Source organism: Gadus morhua, chromosome 3 (genome assembly GCF_902167405.1).
Source record: "Gadus morhua chromosome 3, gadMor3.0, whole genome shotgun sequence".
NCBI lineage: Eukaryota > Metazoa > Chordata > Actinopteri > Gadiformes > Gadidae > Gadus > Gadus morhua.
The window spans coordinates 19,052,345-19,069,150 of record NC_044050.1 but is presented as its reverse complement, the minus strand read 5'-3'; the positions used below and the strand labels follow the sequence as shown (position 1 = coordinate 19,069,150).

The 16,806-nt window shown below is 50.7% G+C and overlaps 2 protein-coding genes across 21 annotated transcripts in view; both read right to left on the bottom strand.

Annotated features, from left to right (window-relative positions):
- Positions 1-3,677, bottom strand: part of LOC115540147 (PDZ and LIM domain protein 3) — an 8,369-nt gene extending 4,692 nt beyond the window's left edge. Inside the window, exons 1-2 of one of the 2 annotated variants that reach the window (XM_030351194.1) lie at positions 3,411-3,677; positions 2,772-2,939 (exon numbers count right to left, since the gene is read on the bottom strand). In XM_030351194.1, coding sequence (XP_030207054.1) covers positions 2,772-2,939; positions 3,411-3,593 — 351 coding nt within the window. In that variant the 5' untranslated portion in view covers positions 3,594-3,677. The remainder of the gene's footprint in view (positions 1-2,771; positions 2,940-3,410) is intronic. The other variant, XM_030351195.1, reaches the window with a different exon arrangement.
- A 393-nt stretch (positions 3,678-4,070) lies between these two features.
- Positions 4,071-16,806, bottom strand: part of sorbs2a (sorbin and SH3 domain containing 2a) — a 48,832-nt gene continuing 36,096 nt past the window's right edge. For 16 of the 19 annotated variants that reach the window (XM_030351172.1, XM_030351176.1, XM_030351173.1 and 13 more), the window contains 12 exons: positions 14,248-16,305; positions 13,557-13,636; positions 13,110-13,207; positions 12,469-12,583; positions 11,615-11,746; positions 11,084-11,278; positions 9,230-10,549; positions 8,480-8,986; positions 7,963-8,061; positions 7,548-7,585; positions 7,082-7,188; positions 4,071-6,459 (listed from right to left, as the gene is read on the bottom strand). In XM_030351172.1, the coding sequence (XP_030207032.1) occupies positions 6,398-6,459; positions 7,082-7,188; positions 7,548-7,585; positions 7,963-8,061; positions 8,480-8,986; positions 9,230-10,549; positions 11,084-11,278; positions 11,615-11,746; positions 12,469-12,583; positions 13,110-13,207; positions 13,557-13,636; positions 14,248-16,305 (4,811 nt within the window). In that variant the 3' untranslated portion in view covers positions 4,071-6,397. The remainder of the gene's footprint in view (positions 6,460-7,081; positions 7,189-7,547; positions 7,586-7,962; positions 8,062-8,479; positions 8,987-9,229; positions 10,550-11,083; positions 11,279-11,614; positions 11,747-12,468; positions 12,584-13,109; positions 13,208-13,556; positions 13,637-14,247; positions 16,306-16,806) is intronic. The other 3 variants (XM_030351174.1, XM_030351180.1, XM_030351193.1) reach the window with 3 other exon arrangements.

Sequence of the window (16,806 nt, the reverse complement as noted above, 5' to 3'; positions counted from 1 at the left end):
CCGCTCATCGCCGTGGAGACAGAGTAAACACACGCGTCTTCCCACCGAAGTGATGTCGCCCAGATGGAACATGGTTGCCTTCGAGCCGCAGCAGTGATGGGAGGAGTATAGGAAGCGCGCTGGAGATAACTATCTGATATCCCGGGAGGAAACTTTTCCTTTTCGCTCTACTTCAGACCCCCCCGAGCAGCCGTCCAAAGGATATCTTTATAGACGGACATGGCCCGTGGACGGCCCTACTGGGTTACAGCACCAAAGGAAACATGAACTTTAAAGATGCATTGTATGCCCCCCCCCCCCCCCCCCCCCCCCCCAGGGGAGGATTCATTGACACTAGTGTTAGGTCATCAGCCTGGATATAACTGATGTAATACCCGGGGGAGGATACCCGGCTAGCAGTAAATAGGACCCCCAACCCCCCCCCCCCCCCCCCCCCCCCCGCCCCTCATCCAAGGGTCAGAGCCAGGCTTGTGCTTCCCGTTTCTTGGATATTCATTCAGGGGCTTCATTCATTGGCCTCGGGCCTGGATAACATAACACACACTTTCCATCTTCTGGATCTTTATGATGTCTCGCTGTCGACACGTGTTGATGGATTATAGGGAAGCATTCAGACATGCATAAGGCGCTCGGGAGAAAGAGCGAGTGAGGAAGAAACAACACACGTCTGGAATTGGATGTGCAAGAAAGGAAAGAAGTAAAAAAAGAAAAAAGGAAGAAGGACCTCCTCTGACATCATCCGACTTTAAACAGCCAGCAGAGTTATACAAGCATGTCGACGGACTCTCCTCTTATCAACAAAAACACATTCAATTATTTGACTCAAAGCGTCTCCTCTCCTTCTAACCACCACATTATAATCATTGCTGGTCTTTCATCTGCCTCGACCAATAGGAAGCAGTGCCCAGGCCCGAGGAGGACGGTCTTTCGGACCAAAAATGGCAGTGTAAACAAGAGTCCCAGGGTGCAGTCGTGCCTATGTAAGGGAGGTCTTACTCCGGCAGCCCTCCAGGGAACCTCTCCAGCAGCTTGATTCCATCTATTTACAAGCCAGACAACCATGTCAGACAGTCCTCAGCTCTCCAGACAAAATCGGACTCTGAAAATACCTGATCAACTGCGCTCATGAATGCACTTTTGAACCTCTGCCTCTGTTTTTTCAAGCTTTTATGACTTTACGGACAGGTACGTGTGTTGAAAACAGAGGGAATGAAGAACCTTTGTAGAACCTCAGGTCGGAATCAAACCCGGGTCACTACAAAGGCGTACTGCCTAGTTGGTTAGTGCAGTGGAGGTCTGAGCTCCTCCTCCTCCTACTCACTCCATCCCAGGCGTCTCTCATCATGGTTCTCATATAGGCCTGCACAACAGGTGGGGGGTTAATGCACTGAGCCTGTGGTCTGGAGCTATAACACTCATAGCCAGTGCTACAGGTTGCCAGTCCTAAAATAGACTTGCCGTAATCATCGCAACACAGCATGGATACTGGCAATCCTTCATCTGATCAACGTGGGCGTGATTATTTGACTTAAAAAAAAAAACTGTACTTTTGCGTGGCGCTACCTCTCTCTAGGTACCTGTTTATGTATTTGTCTGTCTCTCTCTCTCTCTCTCTCTCTCTCTCTCTCTCTCTCTCTCTCTCTCTCTCTCTCTCTCTCTCTCTCTCTCTCTCTCTCTCTCTCTCTCTCAAAATAAATACATAAATAAATCAAACAATACAATGTTTTAGAACATTTCAGTGATTTGGAAAATGTGCAATCCATTCTTGATGGATTACTGTAATCTTTTAGTTATTTTCTGAACATAATTTTGGAACCATGAGGTACGATTGTACATTGCTTGTGTATTCCTGTTCGAGGATACATGCATTACATACCAGCTTGAATGTGATCCTGGCTTTGTTGTGAACTTATCAGTGTTGACTCAGCTGTCAAAATGAAATGTTTTGAATATTCTGCCTGGTAAGATTTTTGTCAGGACAAATAAAAAGGGGTAACAGAAGATACAAGGTAAACGTCTTGAAGCCTTGTCTCTGTGGGTCCACCAAAGGAGACACACACAATGTAATCCTATATTTGTATCACTCTTTTACAGCAACACAGGTGCAAGCCAGAAACATTTCCCAGTTACAGCCGTGGTCTGTCCAGAATGCAGGGAAGGGATGGCTGGCTGATTACAGAAACCATGTATTGTTATGATTGGCTTCCCAATTTTACAGATCACCATTTTAGGAATTAAAAGCCTTGTGGCAGATATTTGTATAGCTAAGAGTGGTTCCCGAAAAAAGGAAAAGAAAAACCATAAAAAAAAATAAAAAGGCGAATTTTCACTTTGGGAAGAACTTTCCCACAGCAAAACAGAGTTGTTGAATGCACATTTAACGATCACCAGGGAATAATAAGGAAGGACGAAGAGGGAGATAAAGAAATTCTGAAATAGAAAAAACTGTCATGCAATCCACATTTTATGGACAGTTGTAAGAAGGCTATTTCTGTATCCACACATCATACATCCACACACTTGTATGCTCTTAAATGCACTCGCACAAATGCATGCACACACACACACACACACACACACACACACACACACACACACACACACACACACACACTAACACACACACACACACACACACACACACACACACACACACACACACACACACACACACACACACACACACAAAATGTATTCAAATACAGGCTTGCACACCCACAAACAGGCACAAATTAACAGACACACAGACACAGAAACACAAACACACTCACACTCACCCGGGAAACAGTCAGGGGCTGGTTGAAGTCTTTCCCGCCAGTCAGCCTGAACCCCCAGGGGGCCGGTCCGATCAGAACCAGGTTGAGTGGCATGTCCGTCTCTCTGTCTCTCCCTGGCACCAGGGACCTGTTGAGGTGCGTGTGTGTTGGCGGCCCGGCACCCTGTGGCGACCACAGTGAAAAGGCAAGGTTATGACTACACTGTGGAGATTCTGAACCAGCTGAGCGGTCCAAAGGAGGGGAGAAGGGAGGGGGGGCGGAGAGTTTTTTAACCCCACCCTAATTGTAAGGTCATTGGGCTGATTTAGCAAACACACTCATGTGCAGAGCTTTCCCTCCCTCCCCCTCAATGCTTCTCCAGAGCCTCGTTTTCAGCCTCGATGACATTTAAGCATTCTGATATAATGGTTTGGTTGAACATTTATCGTTCCATGCTTTCATTAGCTTAACGTGAGATTTGAATCAATTGATTTTTATTCTTTATTTCAAGGATAGCTCCTTGAGATGTACAATCTAATTTTCGAGGAGGACCTTACAAATAATGACAGTTTGATATTCGTAAATTGCATCTTCAAGCACATTTAGGACGCATTTTTGTTGAGGTAGTGTAACGTAACGCAAGCAAGCCCCTACCTTCTCCTCCTTCTCCCCTAAGCCTAGCGGGGAGCTCCGGCCCTGGGACAAGTCTTCAGGGCAGTGTGTGCTCCCCTGGCTATGCTGGAAGGATCTCACCGCTCCTGTCCTTATTTGGTGTGGAGGTGCAGCGCCGCACGAGGGCTCTGGACCGTCTGTACGACACATTCCTCCTGCTCCCATTGATCTGGATGGAGCCCAGGTTCCTCCTCGCTTTACCGCCTATCTCATTATCATTCTCCCTTTGTCTCTATATCATTCTCTCTCTCTCTCTCTTTGTCTCTGTAAGATCACAACAGGAACTAGTGTCATGCTTCAATTCATTCATACTTAAACAGCTGTTGTGGACACTAAAAGGGGTGTCTGCGTTTTGTCTGTGACTTAGTTAAAAAAAAGTTATTTCCTCTACCTCCGATCTTTTGATGTATCATCGTGGTGATTTACACAACGGCTTAGCTAGACACAGTCGTGGATAGAGGCAAACGGAACAAGTTTGAGTTCACTGTCACAGTGCTTTCAAGTCTGTCTGCGTTAAGGCAGTCGGTTAAAACCACATCATCAATATAATCACGTATATCATCCTATAACACATCTTCATTCCCACCATAGTCTAAGTCCAGTAACATAAGCCTGATGAGAGAAAAGAGGGTAAAATAAATAATCAGCTTATGTTTTATTAGCAACAAAGCCCTATAAAACAATTCAACCAAAAGATTGTAGAAATTTTTCAGTCCAAGAATGCATTAAAACCCGTCATTTTTTAAATGAAATCATAGATTGAGCCCATAATAGAAGCTCATTACGAATTTCAAGTGTCGGTATGTTATCAGTCCACACCCGTTTTAAATGCATTCTACAAGCTATATAAAGAACAGGATAAGTTCGTCACAATGATGTGCCTTATGTGCATACTCTCAAACAACTTCCAACTTGTAAGTATGGATCATGTTTTCATGAAGCCAAGACACAAAACATGGCGTTTTTTTGCATTTAGGAGGTTACATATGTATGTAATGTAGCGGACCCCATTTGTGTGTATGCTCCATAAAGACCAAATCCAACATTAACATAGCAAGAAGTAAGTGAATAGAAATGACTAAATGTAGTGACGGTAGCACCACGGATAAAGACAAGGACATGTGACGGAAGAATGAGAGGAAACCAAATATAATCGTGGGTGAGAAAAACGATGACTTTATAAAGCAGTGGTATGTTGGCCATTTCACAGCTCTCATACAAAAAGGCTTACAAAAAAAACACGCACAACAGACACACACACACACACACACACACACACACACACACACACACACACACACACACACACACACACACACACACACACACACACACACACACACACACACAGTGATCTCACACCAAGATGAGCGTACAGGACGGAGCGATGTGAAGAAAACAATAATATGATTGAAAACAAAAATAAGGTGCTTAAACAATGGTTTGTTTTGTCAGTGTCCAATCCTATGTGAATAATAACCTTTAAAACAACAAAGCATATTAACTGGGCGCCAGAGGTCAGCATGCCCTGCAGCGTGCCACCATATGTTAAACATAAAACAACACGACGTAGCTGTCACACCCTAAGCCCTCAACGTTGGCTACAGTCAGCTCCGTTTCTGTCGCAATCTAATGAATGATACCGCTAACGTATTATTGGATGAAATGCTAATTCAACCTGTATCCGACAAAAATAAATATAGAATAAAAATCATAGGTCTGGTTGTGACATGAAATACATCATAGGCCCATAGCAACTCCGTCGGTTTACTTCCGCGTGTATGCATCTACCTAGAAAAAGATGCTCAGCTTACCGCTGTCAAAATATATTAAAAGCACACTTTACCTTAAGTCAATTGGATGAGAATCGAAGAACACACGGTTGGTACAAAGTGAACCCTTTTCTGGATGGACAAAATATCTACCACGTAGTTGTATCAGCAATTGTTCTGTTATAAATACATAAAAATTCGGTTATCTTTTTGCATAAAATTCCCAAAACATGATTCCTATACCCCCCCCATGAACTCCAAATGATATTTGCCTTTGTAGAGTTAATACACTGGGTGTGAAATATTAATAAAGGCTTAGGTCAATTCACCGAAGGGCATGAATAATAACATGAAGAGGAACAAAACGGCATAGAAAAAAGTATAAATGAAAAGCATGTTGGGCACACTGGTAGAAAACTTCCACACATTTATATTCACTGCAGTCCTCATGTGGCTACAGTCAATACAAAGGGCTGATTCCAACATGTTATTTAACATTACTTTTGATTCATAATGGGTGGCAAGTTAACCGCATCCATCCTTCAACCTGACCACGCGACACGTTTAATGGCTGCAATGGGCATAATACAAAACAGACAGCACACATTAAAGGTTTCGGTGTACAAATAACGTACACAGAAAGCATCGTAATACTCGCCTCACTGATTCAAACTCTGTGACTGGATGGGACGGCGCCATCGTGAGGTTGTTTTTGGGATTAAAAACACTGAATGATGGAAATGTTGGTGTAGCAAAAATAAGAGGCCAAATGTGAACATACGTTGGCGGTTCACCGGAAGCTACAATACTTGCTGCGGAGTGAACCACCATAAATATAGTCAAACGAATACAGTGGACAAAAGGCACCCTGGGCGCAGCACTAATGATATCACTCTCCTGGACTGTCCTTTTGTCATTCTGTATCGCTGTCTCAGGGTCAAACGTGTGAAGGGTCACGGGTGGGTACACGAAGCTGGGGCGCACCGCCATACTCAAAATCAAAAACAGAACAAAATCGTTTGTCTCTCAGGCTAACGTTGGCGAGTTACAGCTGAAAGCTCAGTGTCTGTGTCCCCGCTGGATGGATCAAGGCCCCTCCTCGAGATGTGGTTCGCTGTGGGAATCGTGCTCGCCGTCTTGAGTGGTTTGACGGTAAAAGGGGAAGAGGGCAAGGTTTTTGGCCGTCCGGTGGAGTAATTATAGCCGCTTCACGTAGTTCCCTGGGAAGGTTCCAAACTGCTTGCTCCGACGAGAAGTCCCTTTAGAAAAAAACAAAACAAACAGCAAAATTTGATTCAAATAAGAAATAAGAGCTGGAGAACTACCAGGTACTGCCAGGAATATAACACTGCTGCTAAGACACAGCAAGTCCCGCAAAGTACAATGCAATGCAAGGTTGGTTTTATTTCTAACATTATTCTATCAACACAGACATTTACATCGACTGTCTGGCTTTATAGTTGATTTTCCCCGGGTGTACTGTGGAGTGGGTAAGACTGTTTTATTAGCAGGCTAGTATTGCCCGTTGCCGTGCGCTGGCCTAGCACGAGCAAACGTGTTGAACACCAAGGCTAACTTGGGAATCAGGCCCTATGTCCAAAATTCCCGAACTACCCCTTTAAGGATAGTTTAAAAGTTAAACTACAGCACCCCCTGGTGGCAAATATACTAATGTTTGCTATTTATTGAAAGCTTGTACCCACAGTCCAACATATTCTTTCCTTTAACTTACACAAGATGAAAAAAAACACATTTTAATCCCCTAAATCAGTCCTTATGCGTCTTATTGAAAGATCTGCAACCTCAAAGTGTACGACCATAGTCATACAAGCACGGTCTCTCTAAACAGAAGAAGGTGGAGGGGAGCTGGGAATTTCTTACCAACAAACCAGCCATCGTCACACTTCTCCATCACGTCCACGATGTCTCCTTCTCTGAGCTCCAGTTCGTCTTCGTTGCGAGGCAAGTAATTGTACAGGGCACGGAACCTGCAGTCACAGACGGAGGGTGGTTGGAATTACTAATCATTCATTCAGCAGACGCTGTAATCCAAAGCGATTTACAGTGAATCCAGATACATTTCAGTAATGATCTTGATTTAGGCATCTTGTTCAAGGATGCCTACAGCTAGACTGTGGGCATTGGGATTCGAACCTTGAACTTCTTGGCAGGGAACCAAACACCCTACCCACTACACTGTCCTGTCCCTGGTTATGATCTTGTAAGAAGCTGATTGTCAGTATGTGATATTACATAACATGACACTGTGAAAATGCATTTTAATGTTATAGGGTTAGAGGAGATTTGAGTCTTTAATACGGTCCTAAGGAAACAGATGGTCACTTACGGATCTCCTCCGCCTTGGAGTGCATCTTGAAGGAATCGCTAAAGGAGACAAAGAGAAGTACGGAGAGAGAACAGTGAGAGAGAGAGTGAGAGAGAAAAAAACATATTCATAAGTAAAAATAAAGCCAGTTAATGCAGACAAAGTCAGACACATTTTCCAGAAATGGACATTGAAAGAACGACCACAACAGCATCCAACCAAGCAACAAACCAAAACAACCAAGCCTCGAAACCAATTACTCAGCAGAACGACTTCTCATTCCCCTAAAACACAGCCATCCCAACTACCATGCGCCATCCACGGACTACACCAACCCCTCAATGGATGTATGAGGCGTTAGAGGTCATTGCGGTCACTGCACGTCAAGTAGGATTATACAGCACGGCCGGGCTTAGGACAGGACGACCTCCCCTACCCTTCGACCTCTTTCCATGGACAGGGGAGAACTCCTGGCCGGGACGGGGCTACGGGGAGGTTTACCCTCCAGCACCGTCTCGTGGTGCTTATAGGCCGGCTGAAAGAACCAGAGATGCGACACACTCTTCAGGCACTTTGGACGGAGGGACGCGGAGGGCCCAAAACATCCAGACACAAAGCACAAATGCCAAAAAAGCACACGTCATGCCGCGGAAAAAATAAGACAATCTGTTCACAGAAGGGAGGCGTTAAAGACGGTCATCACACTCCAATCACATACACGCTTCAGGCGGCCATGTTCCTTCCTCCCGGGCACTTAGTGCTCGTCGACAACCTCCAACACCAGTCACTTTCACTAATGTTACCGGGCACACCACGTCAACACTCAACACTGTGTGTTACCTCAACGTTTAGAGACGCTTATAAACACTAGGCTTTCCAGGCCGGCAGTGTTATCAATCACTACCAGCGTTATCAACCGCTCATCCAAGCTCCAACAAGCAGCTTTACTGTACCTTGAGCTTGGCACACCTAGGCACTTGTCGGGGTGGGGTTGATGGAGTAGGAGGAGGATGAGGAGGATGAGGAGGAGATGGAGCGGGAGGTGGAGGTGAAGATGGAGGAGAAGGAGAGCAGGGTAGAGGAGGGGGAGGTGATGGCTGCATGTGTGAGGATTCCAAGGGTGGAGGAAGGGAGGAGCTCGGAGGAAGGGAGCCGGGGCAGATGGACTGCTTCGTTGGGTCCAGGTGTCGAGGTGGTGGTGGACTGAGAGGAGACGGGCGGAGGTGGGGATCGGGTGACGTGGTACAGGGGCGATCAGTTGGTTGAGGAGGAGAGCCAGAGGGAGCAGTGGTGAGGGCATTGATGGCGTCCCTATCGTCGCCATCAAGGAGGCAGGAGGAAACGGAGGCCGAGGACGGGGTAGGGGCGGAGAGAGGAGCTGCTGGTGGTGGCGTTAGCGCGGGCGACGAACAGAGGTGGAGGGGAGCGAGGGGTTTTAAAGTGGACGGGCAGGCGGCAGCCTATAGGGAAGCAATGACACACATCCATCCTGATGAGATGAATCCTGGCGTGGGATCAGGGTTGAGGCAAAGGAGAGATTCTCCCCCCGGAATTATACAGCAGCTAAACTAACCGGGGACACAAATGACACAACTAGCAATTGACACACACATGATTCCCGTCACGTTCCCATAATGTGCTATGCAGAACCTCATCACAGCATTTTATAATCCACAAGTGTACGCCCACACGTCATGCTCTACCTTTTGGCCGTCGTGAGGCAATCTACTGTCGGCTTCTTCGTCACTGCCGCCTCCTTCCTCCTCTTCCTGAATAAAAAGCTCAATGCAGCCCTCTTCTGTGACGGTGGGCAGCCGGCCGGCCTCCACGTGGGGGTCGTCCCCGGGTTTCACAGGCTTTTTCCAACCGATAGACAGAGGCTCAATAGTAACCGGCTTGTGGCACTCTAGTCGAACGGCGCTCGTTGATTGGCCGACGGGCGACGCGCTAGCAGGGGGCCTCGCCTCGGACGAATCACGCTTGTCGTGCGATCTCCCGGCGAACGGCTCGGGCGACGAGCGCTCGACCGGGGACCACCTGGGGACCTTCTCGTCGTCGTCGACGGTGACGAAGTCCAGAATCATGGACAGCAACAGTTCGTAAGGGTCGGCGTCCGGCGGTGTGGTTTCTGATAGTTCCTGGCTTTGGTCGACTATGCTCAGGTCTGAGCCGCCCCACCACTGTGCAACCTCTTTGGGCAAAGCCTCTGGGTCCACCTCAGTGCAAAACAACCGCCCCGACCCCGCCTGATAGGACGACGGCTGGGACCCTCGAGTGTTTTCAATGAAGGAGACGTTTAGAGCAGGTCTTGGGTAGGAAGGAGAGTGTGGAGGAGGAGGAGGAGGAGGAGGAGGAGGAGGAAGAGGAAGAGGATTATGTCCTGTCCAAGCCTGGTAGGTTGAAGGTTGGGGTGGTTGAGTTTTGTTAAACAAGGAGACACTGGATCTTGGGGAGGAAGGAGAGTGTGGAGGAGGAGGAGGAGGAGGAGGAGGAGGAGGAGGAGGAGGAGGAGGAGGAGGATATTGTCCGGTCCAAGCCTGATAGGCCGAAGGTTGAGGCAATTGAGTATTATTAAACAAGGAGACACTAGATCTGCGGGAGGAAGGGGAAAATGGAGGAGGAGGAGGAGGAGGAGGAGGAGGAGGAGGAGGAGGAGGTGTGTGAGGTGGTGGTGGCTCAAAAGGCACCAGAGAGAAGTTCAAGTCTGGCATCGCTTGTCTGAACACGGGACTTGAATGGCCAGAGGAGGCTCGCCAGGGCGGAGCAGGTGGGCTGAAGCACCTCCTCGGGGGCGCAGGGGGGGGCGTTCTGGGCAGGGACACGAGGTGGTGGTGGGCGGGGAGTGGCGGAGGTGTGGGCGGGGGAGGGGTGCACGTTGTGCGGGGGGGCGTGTCCAGGGTGAGGGAGAGCCACTCGTTGGTGACGGCTTGCAGGTGGAGGGCTCTCTGGGCGGAGGGCGGTGGTAGCGGAGGGGTGGAGGGGGGGTGGTGGGGATGGGGAGGAGGCGGGAGGATGCAGGGAGGCTCCAGGAATTGAAAGAGGAAGAGAAAGAGAGGGGGAAGGCTTTAAAATAAATAGGGGAATAGAAAGCTTTGTGGTGTGACTGTTGGCTGTGTGTGTGTGTGTGTGTGTGTGTGTGTGTGTGTGTGTGTGTGTGTGTGTGTGTGTGTGTGTGTGTGTGTGTGTGTGTGTGTGTGTGTGTGTGTGTGTGTGTGTGTGTTAAACTCGCAGTCGAGCGAGATTGAGACCGCAGGCTATTATGGCCGGTATTTACTCTTTTAGTTTCTTTAAAATAATCTATCCGTTAACAAGTTGATTTAATCACTGACATTGGTAACCTTTGTTGATCCACATAAACAACTTCAGAAAAATCATATTATCACCCAACTCCACCCAACTCAAATGTAAGAACACTGAAACTGTTGATATGATGCTGGAATAGATAGGAGTTCAAACGATGTTCGACACATCAAAGGTGTGAATGTGCGTGAATGGTGCTGTTTTTGTATTTCTGAAATTCCATTTTCACTGTACTTTTTACCAGCAACCTCGACTACCTTGGTGGGGGTGGAGCTGGGTGTCCTACTGCCGGGGTATCCGAGAGGATCCACGTGGTGGGCCGGGCTTCGGGATGGAGAGTGCTTGACGATGTCCACGTAGGAGACGGGGAAGATGCCCTGCTTGGTGCTGTCTGGGATCTTCCCCTCGTACCAGTTAGGATCCACCTGCCGCAGCAGCAACACTCTCTCGCCCTAGGGAGAGGGAGAGAGAGAGAGAGAGAGAGAGAGAGAGAGAGAGAGAGAGAGAGAGAGAGAGAGAGAGAGAGAGAGAGAGAGAGAGAGACCTTATTGTATTTTGCACATAGCCACAACTTTTTCATCAACCAGCAACCTCCAGATATATTTAATCACGCCACTGGATCAGGCCTTAGGCCCAATCCCATTTCTACCCCTTACGCCTTCCCCTTACCCCTTTCCCTTATCCCTTCAAAACAAGGGGGAGGGATAAGGGGAAGGGGTAAGGGCTAGAAATGGGATTGGGCCTAATTTTGCAGCATCTGAGCAGCAAACACACGGAGACGGACATACCTTTCTGAGAGAGAGCTCCACGTTGGTGTCTGCGTTGAAGTTGTAGCGGGCCACGGCTTCGCCCATCTCCCGGACCTTGGCGGGCGGGGGGGGCCTGGCGGGCTGCTGCTGCCTCTCCGACGAGGGCATCTTCTACCGATCGAGCACACGTAGGTTCAGCATGCTACCCAGGCAAATTAATACGCATTGATATTCTCATGAAGAGGACTTTTTATGTTTATAAAATGATCTTTATTGGGCTATCGATACTGTGTGAGGCGCTTAACGTCCAAACAAAAATGGATTTTGCATCCGTGCCAAGCTTTTGAAAATGCACAATGTTTGCACAGTTTAAAATTCCCATCAGCACACTCCCTTTACAAAGGCCATTGTTCACACTGTACTAAAACAACAGCAGCCGAAGGGAGGTACCACTTTGTTTCAGGGAACAGAGACACAAATGATACGTTCCAACCATGCAGCCTCTTCACAAAGAAAATTGGTTTGAACAGAAAAGGCATTAAAGTGAATGATGATGTTTTTGTACAGTTTGTTGATGTGGTTGCTTTGGGTTTGACCTGTTCTTACTGTAATAGATAGTCATGTATTTTATAAACACACTTAAAGACGATTGACTCGTCTCTATCAACGATACCTATGCAGCCCTACGTAAATAACATGATGGCATGACCTCTATGATCCACGATTGACCATACACAACACGCACACAAGAATACACACTCAAAAGCAAGTGTAAAAGCGAATGTAAAAATGATCTCCATCTCTGAACACACACACACACACACACACACACACACACACACACACACACACACACACACACACACACAGACAAACAGAAGAGTCTGACTTACCTCTACATAGGAGATGGGGAAGATGCCCGTCCGGCCGCGGTGCTCCCCCTCATACCAGTTGTTGTCTATCTGCCGCACGATGTTCACCGCGTCTCCTTTCTTGAACGTCAGCTCCCTGTCAAACAGCCCCATGACGTCACCCTCCTCTCTCCGTCTCCCGTCACCCCCCCCCCCCAACCCCCGGCCACCCATGTCACCCAACACACATGCGGGAGAGACGCCCGATACGCACACCCACCCGTGGCATTTGGTTCTTGGCTCCACCCACTTTGCTTTGAACTTTTCGTCTCAAACAGCGGAGGTTACGTAAAAACAATAACAACAACAATAATGCAGCCAATGAAGTGTGTGTTTCAGTAGCTGTGATGTTTTTCCTTTTAATTTCAAAACATTCAGTTTTGGCCAAGCAAAAATGTAGCAAAGCATGACATCAAAGTAAAGTCAGTTCGATTTGAATCAGGCAGGCGAACATACAGGTTGTTTACAGGTTGTACAAGCATTCAGCAATAAAAGCTTCAAAACAAGGTTTGGAAGATTCCAAGGAGCTAATGCATCAGGCAGCACTTTGAAAGTCATGCTTTACAACGCAAGCCAGTTTTTTCCCACACGAATGTACTGTACATGGCCGGTCCTGTACTCACTTAGCAGATTGGGCCTTAAAGTCATAAATGGCTCTGGCCGGCTGTTTCTGGTGGAGGAGAGAGAAGAGAATAAGTTGTGTCATCTGCTTATGGGAGACCTAGGAGAGGAGAGCGAGAGATAGCGAGAGACAGACAGAGATAGAGAGAGAGCCAGCGTGGATTTCATCACGTATTAAAAATGGGCCTTTACATATATTCACGTATAAATATTCTTCTTCAAGAAGATAAAACACATCAAATGAGCAGTGCAAAATTCCAAAAGTCAACCGTAAATCAGACAAGATTCAATTATTTACTTTGATTACAATCCCAAGATCAAAGATCACCAAGATATATTAAAGCAATATCCATTCAAATAAGATCCCACACGAAGCCCCACCATCTTAACGAATGGACTTCCCGATTGCAGGATAACCAGAGTATGATACAGTGCAGGGGCCAGTATACCTCTCTCTCGGGGGTGGCCCTCCTTCCTTGCGGTGTGTGGTGTCCATCAGTGGTGGAGTAGCCTCTGGAGACGTCCTGGTCTGGAGAGGGTGGAGAGGAGGATAAAGGAGGAGAGTCACTAAGCGGTTATGATGGAGTGAATCATGCTGCTGAATGGGAAGGGGGCTCGGCCAGTCCACCACAGGGAACATGAAGGGCACGGGAAGGTTGGTACTGAAAATGAAAATAGTTTGTTTTATTGCCATTTCGACAACACAAATATTTTTCACTCACAGGAACGCATGCATCTGACCAAACGGCAGGCAAAATTATATTGGTTGAAACCGCCACATTTAAAACATCACAAGAAACGCTAATTGTAGAATGAGGGGGAAGAAAAACAACCAAAAGAGGAAACGATTTGAAGGTTCAACGCAATGCAGAACAAAATTAAACAAACTACGAAACAAGATGTTTTTTTTGCAACCACATCACACGGATGACACATACAGCAGGCGGGAGCCGATGGTATGAGGCAAGCAGGTGTTCCACAAGACTCTCCAGAAACACAAATGGATGTTTTGCTGACTGCCGCGGGATGAGGTCATGGGCGGACGCAAAGCAGCACTGGGCAGCACATTCAGGCAGGGAGACGTGAAGGGCCTTCATCTTGTCCTGGGTGAACCGTGTGTACTTCGAGTTGGTCGTCCACCTGAGTAACAGAGAATGTTTCCGTTGCCCCGCTCCTCTCCGTAATCGTTGTTGTTCGCCGTGTCCGGCGAGTGCTGGCGGCTGTAGCAGGCGCTGATGGGCGACTGCATCCGCGGCGACTGTATCCGCGGCGACTGTATCCGCGGCGACTGTATCCGCGGCGAGGAGGTGTCCCGCCTGTACGAGGAGGCGTACCCCGCGGGGCACCCGTCGGGGTCCCCGGCGTTGGAGGAGCTCCCGTCCAGGCGACACCTCTGCCGGCCCCGCAGCGAGGAGCTCCTCTCCGGGACGTCCGGGAGCAGCTCGGCCAGCATCCTCCGCAGGACGCCGTCGTCGGGGGCCCGGCCCCCGTGGTGGCCCCTCTCCGCCTGGAGGTGCTCGTAGATGTCCCTCAGGGCGGCGTCCAGTGCGTCGTAAATAGCCTCTTTGGACTTGGGTCTGCCGCTCCGGCCTCCGCCCCCGCCGCCGCTGCTCCTCCTCGTCGAAGGAGGAGAGCCCTTTTTCCTGCGGAAAGGCACGGGGCTGACCAGGAAGGCCAGCTTGGCCATGGCCTGCTGCGACTGGGAGGTGTGGGCGGGGGGCCGGCTGTCGCGGCTCCTGGGCTCCAGCTGCAGGGGCTGCTGCTGGGGGAGGGAGGGCCTCTGGCGCTCCTGGCGGGCGCGCTCCCGCTCGTGACGCAGCATGGTGGTGAAGCGGGTGTAGGAGGCCGGGCAGCGGCCCTTGCAGGAGCTGATGAGGTGGCGGTGCTGGTAGCCCTGGCTCTGGCCCAGGCTCTGGTGGCCGGGCTGGTGGTGGTGGTGGTGGTGGTGGTGGTGCAGCAGGCCGTGGTGGTGGCGCAGCTGGTGGTGCAGCGCGGTGGAGCCGTACAGGCTCTCGGTGGAGGTGAGGGAGCAGTGGTCCAGGTCGCTCTCGCTGCAGAAGGACGAGCCCTCCACGGGGATGAAGTCGCTGAGGTCCGAGGCCACCGCGTCCTGCTCGCTGTCAGAGTACTCCGGGTGGGCCCGCTGGCCCTGGGGCACGGCGCGGGCCGCCGTGAAGGAGCTGCGTGCCACGCGGTCGGGCTCGGGCCCCGCGCGGGGCTGGCCCTCCGGCGGGCTGCGGAGCGGGCGCGGCACGTCGGCGGCGGTGGCCCGCGGCGATGGGGCGGCGGCGGCGGCGGAGCCGGAGCCGCCGTTCACGCCGTTGCCGCCGTTCACGCCGTTGCCGAGGTCCTCCTCCAGCAGGGACTCGATGGAGAAGCGGCGCTTGGGGTAGACGGGCGTGGCCCCTCCCCCGCTGCTGGCCAGCGACGAGGAGCCGCCCGGCGTGTTGGTGCCCGACGGGCCCTCGCCGTCCCCCAGGTTGGGCATGGACTTGGACTTCTGGATCAGCTGCTCGTACTCGGAGATGCGGCTGGGCACCACGTCGCGCGGCACGTCCCCGCCGCCGGTCGGCGTCCAGGGGAAGAGGTGCTGGCGGAGGAGGTGCGGCTGGCCCTCCAGCTCCAGGATGCGGGCGCGCACCGAGCGGATGACCTCCGACGGGATGAGCTGGGCGCGGTCGATGTGGTGCATCTTGCGGTACAGCTGCAGGAAGCCCGGCGAGTCGTGCGCGCGGCGGCGGTGGGGGCGGGGCAGGGAGCCCGTGGAGGACCCGTTGCCGGGGGCGCCCGAGGGCCCGCCGCCGTCGCACAGCAACGAGCCGACGCTCTCCGAGCGGGCCGCGCCGGCCCCGCCCGAGCCGGGGAGCCCGTCGTTGAGCAGGTCGTCGCAGCTGCGCGACCGCAGCTTGCCCGGCGCGGCCGGGACGGGCGGGGCGGGGGGGCCGGGCGGGTCCTCCGACCCGCTCCAGGTCTCCATCTCCTCCTGCCCCTCCTCCTCCAGCCGCCGCCGGTGGTTCTCCGGCCGGCGGCGCTTCAGACAGCCCGAGCCTCTGGAGGAGGAGCGGCTGCCGTCCGGGCTGCCGTCCCGCCGCGTGGGGCTAGCGTCGGGGCGCCGCGGGGGCGTGAGACAGGGGGCGTGGGGCTTGGGGGGAGCCGGGGAGGTCTCACGGGGGGAGTACATGGCGCATGCGTCCCCACCTTTCAGACGTCCCGACGCACGGCCGCGTAGGAAGGAGAAGAAGAAGAAGAGGGGAGGGAGAGAGCGGCGAGGAACCATGCCAGAGGAAGAGGAGAAGGCAGAAAGAGTGTTAGAAGAGGAAGGGCGGGCATGTTAAAGAACCTCAGACAATACAAGTCGGAAATGCAGAGTATCTGCTTTATCCTGGTCGAATGCTCACGCAGGGAGCCTGAGAGCAAGCATCCCGGCGCAGCCTTTTCATTCCCTGCACAACCGAATGGTTATAACTGGTTGATAATATCTGATATGTTCTGGAACTGCAGATGACCCTTGCTCGGAATGCTCGAAAAAACAAGAGGAAAAGAAAACGTGTAGGAGGGAGAGAGAAGAAAGTGAGAGGGCGAGACATACTGCCAGACAGAAATGGCAAATTACTAGAAAAAAGATGTGTGAGTGCACTTGTGTGTCTGTAAGAGTATGTGTCTCTCTGTGAACCCATGCTTGAAAGTGTAAATTTGTCT